At 46.9% G+C, this 9,134-nt stretch overlaps 1 protein-coding gene across 1 annotated transcript; it reads left to right on the top strand.

The window, feature by feature from the left end:
• Window positions 1-4,961: 4,961 nt before the first annotated feature.
• Window positions 4,962-8,947, top strand: SOWAHA (sosondowah ankyrin repeat domain family member A). The gene has a single exon (XM_006050552.4). It carries the CDS (start codon window positions 5,758-5,760, stop codon window positions 7,447-7,449), a length of 1,692 nt encoding a protein of 563 aa, XP_006050614.4. The 5' UTR covers window positions 4,962-5,757; the 3' UTR covers window positions 7,450-8,947.
• Window positions 8,948-9,134: the final 187 nt, after the last annotated feature.

Here is a 9,134-nt window from a genome sequence, read left to right as displayed (position 1 = left end):
CCAATAAAAGGCAATGTCAAAGAATGCTCAAACTATCACACAATTGCACTCATCTCACATGATAGCAAAGTAATGCTCAAAATTCTCCAAGCCAGGCTTCAACAGTACGTGAACTGTGAACTTCCAGATGTTCAAGCTGGATTTAGAAAAGGCAGAGGAACCAGAGATCAAATTGCCAACATCCATTTTATCATAGAAAAAGCAAGAGAGTTCCAGAAAAACATCTACTTCTGCTTCATTGATTATGCCAAAGCCTTTGACTGTGTGGATCACAACAAACTGTGAAAAATTCTGAAAGAGATGGGAATACCAGACCACCTGATCTGCCTCTTCAGAAATCTGTATGCAGATCAGGAAGCAATAGTTAGAACTGGACATGGAACAACAGACTGGTTCCAAATAGGAAAAGGAGTATGTCAAGGCTGTATATTGTCACCCTGCTTATTTAACTTATATGCAGAGTATATCATGAGAAACGCTGGGCTGAATGAAGAACAAGCTGGAATCAAAATTGAGGGGAGAAATATCAATAACCTCAGATATGCAGATGATATCACCCTTATATCAGAAAGTGAAGAGGAACTCAAAAGCCTCTTGATGAAAGTGAAAGAGGAGAGTGAAAAAGTTGGCTTAAAGCTCAACATTCAGAAAACTAAGATCATGACATCCTGTCCCATCACTTTATGGCAAATAGATGGGGAAACAGTGAAAACAGAGACAGACTTTATTTTGGGGGGCTCCAAAATCACTGCAGATGGTGACTGCAGCCATGAAATTAAAAGATGCTTGCTCCTTTGAAGAAAAGTTATGAGCAACCTAGACAGCATATTACAAAGCAGAGACATTACTTTGCCAACAAAGGTCCGTCTAGTCAAGGCTATGGTTTTTACAGTGGTCATATATGGATGTGAGAGTTGGACTGTGAAGAAAGCTGAACGCTTAAGAATTGATGCTTTTGAACTGTGGTATTGGAGGAGACTCTTGAGAGTCCCTTGGACTGCAAGGAGATCCAACCAGTCCATTCTAAAGGAGATCAGTCCTGAATATTCATTGGAAGGACTGATGCTGAAGCTGAAACACCAATACTTTGGCCACCTGATGGGAAGAACTGACTCATTTGAAAAGACCCTAATGCTGGGAAAGATTGAAGGCGGGAGGAGAAGGGGATGACAGAGGATGAGATGGTTGGATGGCATCACCAACTCAATGGACATGAGTTTGAGTAAACTCCAGAAGTTGGTGATGGACACCAGGGAGGCCTGGTGTGCTGCAGTCCATGGGGTCGCAAAGAGTTGGACATGACTTAGCGACTGAACTGAACTGAATTAATGTTTCAAAATCTTATTTTATTTGGAAATGACATAGCTATTCAATAAACTTCTATCACTTAGTTTAGCACAACTCTAGAAATTCAGGTTACCAAAATCTAGACAGACTGTTTTAGACAGACATTTCTAAAGTATAATTATTAATAGTTTATCTAAAAGATAATATCTCATTTATATATTTTTTTGAAGTTTCTTCACTTGAGGTACTTTCCTTGCTGACAAACTTGTAACAGATATAACAATATTACAATATTTAATTTATAATAAACCTAGACACAATGAAAATATTATGCTTAATGTTAATGACTCTTAGACCTGTCTATATCAGATTAGCAAACAAACATTAATACTAGATATTTAATATTATTTCCCAGTTCATGTGAATCTGAAATTCATTTAGGTTAATTTCTCTTGTATTAAGAATCGTCTGATTTGTAAGCGCTTACTTTTCTTTAGGCCAATTAGAACTCATTTACAACTTCAGCAATATTAAAAAAAAAAAAAGTCAAAAGATACACACGGAGACATACATAAATCCAGACAGATAGACAGAGATCTCATAGTTTTCCACTTGAGATTTAAAATGTTTCTTTGACCCCCCGCTTTTTTTTTTTTGCTTGAAGTTCTAATTTGCCCAAGGCTGAGGTCTCAGGCAAAGTGGGCTGTGTATTTCAAGGATATGGGAAGAGTTAACTTCAAGCTTTTCCCTAGGCAGGTCTTTTAACAAGCTGCTGCTGCTAAGTCGCTTCAGTCTGCAGCCTACCAGGCTCCTCCGTCCATGGGATTTGCCAGGCAAGAGTACTGGACTGGGTTGCCATTGCCTTCTCCTTTAACAAGCTAGTTGTTTTTAATTGGATATGCCAAAAGAACTGGTTTTGCAGTTTCCAAGAAAAAAAAAATTGATTTTAACCAGTTTTCTCTGGAGTCTAAAGAATATCATGGCCATCCTGTGTCAAAAAGTCATCTTTCCTTTCTGTAGTCATAGTTTTATAGCTAAAATATAGATCAAATAGTGCTTAAATGGACTCTGATATCAGGGGCAGATCATCTGATAAAAATCTTGGATTGTCACTCTGGTGGGACATGAGGTCTTGGTCCCATCAGAAGACTCTGAAGGGTTAAGGGAGTTTGCAGGAGTGGGGGAAGCTTGGTCCTTCCCCACCCTGAGAAACCACAGTATTTAGAAGGGAATTCTTTAGAATGTTAGGAGAGTTTTGATCCCTCAGGCTTTTAAAAATAGGAGAAAGACCTGAACCAAAGGGAACCCCAGAATTCTTTCCTAGAGGTCATGTGGATATGAAAGGTCAAGTAGGGGTCATCTAGGAAATCTGATGGAGACAGACAGGGCAACAGGAGATAGGGAAGCAACAGAAAGACACACGTGGCATGAGTCTCTCAAATCTGGATTCTGACTAAGGGCCATGAAGGACTGAAAGTAAGAAAATTCTGAGCCCTTTCCCTGCTTTTGGCAAAAGCTAGTGTGCCATTCACAAAAGCTAGTGTGTTTGTATTGGGGCCAGGATTGTATTGGGGCCAGGACTTTTGCAGCTGGGCTGAAATACAGGGAAGATCCTATTGCAGGCTGGAAATTCTGCGCCCCAAGTGCCCAGACCAAAATAGGGAAAAGTTCCATTTTCAGGCTAGAAACTCTGCAGGCTTAAAGGTCCTGCAGAGTAATGTAAATCAACTGTACCTCAACTGAAAAATAAAGAGTAGATGGATGGCTACAAACATAAGAAATAATACTCAAGATTGAAATTTTGCAAAATAAAAATGGGAAAAGTTGAGGAATAGAAACTCCCATCAAGAAATTAATTTGGATGGGATTACTAAAAATCTCCATTGGTTCATCCACTAGAAAGAACAATTTGGAGGATCTTTGAAAAAGATCCTCTGCTTTTTAATATGCTGTCTAGGTTGGTCATAACTTTTCTTCCAAGGAGTAAGTGTCTTTTAATTTCATGGCTGCAGTCACCATCTGCAGTGATTTTGGAGCTCAAATGAGGAAATGGAGCCCAAATCTCATCCAAAGAGGATGAGGTGGTTGGATGGCATCAATGATTCAATGAGCATGAGTTTGAGCAAGCTCTGGGAGATGGTGAAGGAGAGGGAAGCCTGACATGCTGCAGTCCATGGGGTCGCAAACAGTGGTATATGTCTGAGCAACTGAACAACATACTGCTAATAATAATGTGAATATTTACTGTGGGTTAAGCATGTTCTAAGTGCTTTATGTTTACTTTCTCACAGAATCCTCACAACAATTTGCTAAGTGTAATTACTGTCCACTTCTCCCTTCACAAATAAGAAAATTGAGGCACAGAGAGGTCAAGAGAGTACTCAAGGTAGAGACAGGACTCAAGTGTGGAATTTTGATTCAAGAGTCTTGCTCTCTTTAACTACCAGTGTCTTTGTTTATGTATTTGTAGTATTGTGTTTGTAAATTAAAAAACTGATCACACCTCTGCCCTGGCTGTTTCTTCTGCTCAAAGTTTCTTCTACTTACCTACATAAATCTCTAATCCCTTAAAGGGCCTTCATAGTGAGTCCTACCCTGAATACAGGGTTCGAACTTGCAACCTGCCCCTCTGCTGCTGCTGCTGCTAAGTTGCTTCAGTCGTGTCCAACTCTGTGCGACCCCATAGACAGCAGCCCATGAGGCTCCCCCGTCCCTGGGATTCTCCAGGCAAGAACACTGGAGTGGGTTGCCATTTCCTTCTCCAATGCATGAAAGTGAAGAGTGAAAGTGAAGTTGCTGAGTCTTGTCCGACTCTTAGCGACCCCATGGACTGCGGCCCACCAGGCTGCTCCATCCATGGGATTTTCCAGGCAAGAGTGCTGGAGTGGGGTGCCATTGCCTTCTACGAACCTGCCCCTCTATTTTACTCTAAATACCCATAGTATTTTATTTTACTTTAAACACCCATAGTATTTCTCTAGTATATTATACAATTTGCAGATTCACCATATCACTTCTCTTTGTCGCTCCCCACCATCCCCTGACAGGGAAGCCTGGCATGCTTCAGTCCAAGGGGTCACAAAGAGTCCCACACGACTTAGCGACTGAACAACAAAAACCTTCCCCCATTCTACCATAAGAGCTCCACTAAATCAGGGGTTTTTATCTGTCTTTCTAAACCATGTATCACAATCTGAAAAGGTACTGGCACAAACTACTGCTACTGCTAAGTCGCTTCAGTCATGTCCTACTCTGTGCGACCCCATAGACAGCAGCCCACCAGGCTCCCCTGTCCCTGGGATTCTCCAGGCAAGAACACTGGAGTGGGTTGCCATTTCCTTCTCCAATGCATGAAAGTGAAAAGTGAAAGTGAAGTCGCTCAGTTGTGTCTGACCCTTCCCGACCCCATGGACTGCAGCCTACCAGGCTCCTCCATCCATGGGAGTTTCCAGGCAAGAGCACTGGAGTAGGGTGCCATCGCCTTCTCCGAGGCTGAAACGAGGTGCGCAGCAAATATTTGTGGAGGAAGTGAATTTTTAAAAACATAGCATGATTCCAATTTTACTTTCTTATTTTAAAGCATAAACATGTATACACATGTGTAGGGGGAGGGAGAAAAAAACAGTCAAAAATGTTAATGGTGATTTTAAGTGATATTTTTCCTTCTTTATGTTTTCCTGTGGTTTTATTCCCCAAACTCGATGTGAAAATGTACTATCGCATCATAAGAAAACTGCTTTTTAAAACGTCTCTTCTAAATCTCGGGTGACATACATTGCCACGCACAGCGAATTGTGTCTACTGCAAGTTACACGAAGCCATTTTTCTGTAATCAACAATTCAGAAGGCATTGATGGTCTTTAAATAAATTACTGGTTCAAGCAATCGCCCGGTATTTTGTGGTGGTTAAACATTTCTTAAAGGAATAAGAAACCTTGCTTTGGCTGGCGACCGCGTTATCCCTGGGGAACACACCCACCTAGCAACCGGGAGCGGAGCTGAAGCCTGGCACTGCGCCTTTAATTCCCGGGTTGGGAGGGGCGGTGGAGAATTTCCGCTCCCGTACTCCCACCGCGGCCCTGGCGGCAGCTGTCACCTGTAAGGCGAGCACCGCGCATGGGGGATGGAGTCCGGCGCCCATTGGACAGATTGTAAAGGCAGACACCTACCCCGAAGACTGGGGACCCCGCGGGGCAGCGGCGGGGGTCGCGCGCCGCGGCCTCCGGCTCCTTTCTCCAGGAGACTGCCGGGCCCCGCTGCGCTGGCATGACCGAGGTCCAGCTTCGGGGACACGCCCGTCACGCCTCGGTGAAAAAGATCAGGTGAGCCTGGCCGAGGCGGACCTGACTCCCGGAACCCCGGCTCCCTCCTCCGGAGGCGCCGCGACGTCCACCTTGCCCAGCAACAGGGAACCGCAGAGTTGGTGGGAGCGGGCGGCCTGGCTCCCCCCTTACGGGGCGGTAAGTGACCATGGCGCTGGCCGCGGCCGCGGCTGCTGCGGCCGCCGGAGTGAGCCAGGCGGCGGTGCTGGGCTTCCTGCAGGAGAACGGCGGGAAGGTGCGCAACTCGGAGCTGCTGAGCCGCTTCAAACCGCTCCTGGAGGCCGGCGACCCACGCGGCCGCGCAGCCCGCAGGGACCCCTTCAAGCAGTTCGTCAACAACGTGGCCGTGGTGAAGGAGCTCGACGGCGTCAAATTCGTGGTGCTGAAGAAGAAGTCGCGGTCCCACGACGGACCCGAGCCCCCGGCCTGCTGCTTCCAGAGCGCCCCAGAGGCACCAGCCCCGCCGTCGAAGGTCACTTCTGTCTCACAGGAGGAAACCGCGGCCTCGGGGGCTCCGTCCTCGTCCTCGGCACCGAGGGCGGCGGAACCGGCTGAGGACCCGGCCCCGCCATCAGAGCAGCAGGACACCGCCGGGGCTCCGGCCTCAGAGACCACTCAGGGGCTGCTGTTAGACCCGGCCTGGCAGTCAGGGGTGCCCTCTGACCCCCAGATTCCAGCCTTAGAACTGGCCCAGCCCTCGGAGGGTCTCTCTGAAGACGTGGCCCCACCGTCCACGGCACCGTCGGAGGCACCCTCGCCCCACGTAGAACCGCCAGACCCGGAAGCTGCGCCTCGGGGGCCACCACCACCCACTCCGCGCCCTCCGCCTCAGAAGCCCTGCATGCTGCCTGTGCGCTGCGTCCCCGGCCCCTCGGCGCTGCGGATCCGGGCTGAGGAGCAGGGCCTGCGCAGACAGCTGTCGGAGGAGCCCAGTCCGCGGAGCTCCCCGATGCTGCTGCGGCGGCTCTCGGTTGAGGAGTCCGGCCTGGGCCTCGGTCTGGGCTCTGGCCGCTCCCCTCACCTGAGGCGCCTGTCGCGCGCCGGCCCGCGCCTCCTGAGCCCCGACACCGAGGAGGCTCCGGCTGCCCCGCCGCCGTCCGCCGTGCCCCTAGAGCCGGCCGAACACGAATGGCTAGTGCGGGCGGCTGGGGGCCGCTGGACCCACCAGCTGCACGGGCTGCTGCTGCGCGACCTCGGCCTGGCGGCCAAACGCGACTTCATGTCTGGTTTCACAGCCCTGCACTGGGCCGCTAAGAGCGGCGACCTCGAGATGGTGCAGCAGCTGGTGGAGGTCGCGCGGCGTGGGGGCGCACGGGTCGACGTCAACGCGCGCTCGCACGGCGGCTATACGCCGCTGCATTTGGCGGCGCTGCACGGCCACGAAGATGCGGCCGTGCTCTTGGTAGTCCGCTTGGGTGCGCAGGTGCACGTGCGCGACCACAGCGGACGGCGCGCTTACCAGTACCTGCAGTCGGGCGCCTCGTATGCTCTGCGTCGCCTACTTGGCGACCCTGGCCTGCGAGGTTCGACCGAACCCGATGGGGCTGCTGGTGGTAGTGGCAGTTTTGCGGCCCGGCGCCCCGTGCAGGTGGCGGCCACCATCCTCAGTTCCACCACCAGCGCGTTTCTGGGCGTCCTGGCTGATGACCTGATGCTCCAGGATCTGGCTCGAGGCATGAGAAAGTCAAGCTCCTTAAACAAATTCTTGGGAGCCTCGCCCATGGCTCCTCGTAAAAAGACAAAGATCCGCGGCAGTCTGCCAGCCTTTTCAGAGATCTCTCGTCGACCCACTCCAGGAGCCTTGGCTGGTCTAGTGCCCAGCCTACCCCCAGCAACCTGACGGTTCCCAAGGTGACGACTTTGTGGCTCTAATCGCCCCTCCCTCTCACAGTCAAAGCCTGCCCAAGACCATGGTCCAATACTTTTGGCTCCATCGTGTCTCCAGCTTTGTCCACTGCAGCCTGTTTTACCCAAGTGGGCCTTTGCCTCCAACTTCTTAATCTTTCTCCAGAGATGGGATTCAAGATCTCAGTGAGAGCCTCCTATGAAGAACTCTGGAAATCAGGCTTGAACCTTGGAGGAGATTTGCAATTTAGGATCAAAGGTTCAGGGGCAGCAGCTGGTCTGGCCCCTGAATGATTTAAACCAATGCCTCTGCATCTATATACTTCCAAAGCAGAATTACAGCTTTGTGTGATGATAGATTATTTGTCAGCTTTAAGATATGCAGTGCATTTGTAATTTGATGCTTTTATCCTGTTTTTAAGTTGAAATGAGGTAAAAACAACTTTCATAAAATAACCTCTTGAAATTATATTTTTCCAAAATGCTCAGACATGTTCAATCTTTTGCTAAATATTTTGGAATTCTATTTAAAAAAAAAAAAGATCAAGATCTAAAGGAATTTAGTCCCAACCAACAAAACCCTTGAATGGCTATCTACCTCATTTTAAGCAATCAAGATGTCAATCTTGAACACAGAAAGTGACCATTGTGAATGTAATTAATTTCAGTTATACTGTGAATGCTAAATATTAGAAAACAAGTGCATCTTGGGAGTAAAAGTGATTTAACAATGAGAGAAAAGACATTTTTGGCAAATACTTTTAATTTGTGGTTGTCTTGATGGTGAAATATATCTTTGTCACTGGTCGCTGGCTACTTTGCTATGGCATGAATATTTAACTTTTTAAAATTTGATTTGTGAATTGCACCATTGTGCCATGTTTCTGAATCTGTGGCTTTCAAATCTGGCTTAGCCTTTCACTGCAGTAGGTGAATATTCAAAGAAAAAAAATGTCGTAGCCTAACACCAGAAAAATAACTGGTTAAATAGTAACAGATACAATTAAGGAGCAACTATTTTATAAGAAAGTTCTATATAAGCAAAACTTATGTGGTAGCCATTTTAAAAAGCCATCTGAAAGCAAACAACTTATTCCAAAATAGCAAATGCAAAGTCTCCTTACTCAGCGACCTTAGAGAGGGGTAGCTTAGTTCACCTGTATCTTTGCTCCTATTTGTAATTGAGAAGGTTTTAAGTATTGCCAGGATTTCTCAGGTTCAACCCAGCATAATTATAATGGCTCTTTTCCCATTTTAAAGATATGAAGTCTATTTGCTCAACCAATCTTTTTTTAAAATATCATATTGTAATAATGCTCTGCTTTTGCAAATTGGGTTTGCATGTGATTAGTTATACCAAATAGTTTTTGTGGCCAGGGTAGTGGGGCTCCCCTCCCATATATGTATCAGTGAGGCCTCTGAAAATTAATTAAGGCAGTCCTTCCTGGAATGTTTTGATTTAACCAATGAAATAAACATTTTCCCATTTTGTTCCTGCTGTGTGATGCTGTACTTCCCTTAAACATTCTATAGCACTTGCTACTGTATTTGCATTTCTTTTCATTACTTTTATCTCCATCCTTTTGCTTCTTTCAAGTATTCTACTATTGAAAGAATTTGGATTTCTCTGCAAAGTAAAGGAATCAACCAAACATGGATATGATAGCCAAAAACTGTAGA

This window comes from Bubalus bubalis, chromosome 9 (genome assembly GCF_019923935.1).
Source record: "Bubalus bubalis isolate 160015118507 breed Murrah chromosome 9, NDDB_SH_1, whole genome shotgun sequence".
Taxonomy (NCBI): Eukaryota; Metazoa; Chordata; class Mammalia; order Artiodactyla; family Bovidae; genus Bubalus; species Bubalus bubalis.
The sequence above is the reverse complement of the archived record's forward strand: the minus strand, read 5'-3'. Positions and strand labels throughout refer to the sequence as shown.

What these genes read in the sequence shown, in the direction of transcription:
- SOWAHA (XM_006050552.4), top strand. Translation starts at nt 5,758, where the DNA reads ATGGCGCTGGCCGCGGCCGCGGCTGCTGCGGCCGCCGGAGTGAGCCAG.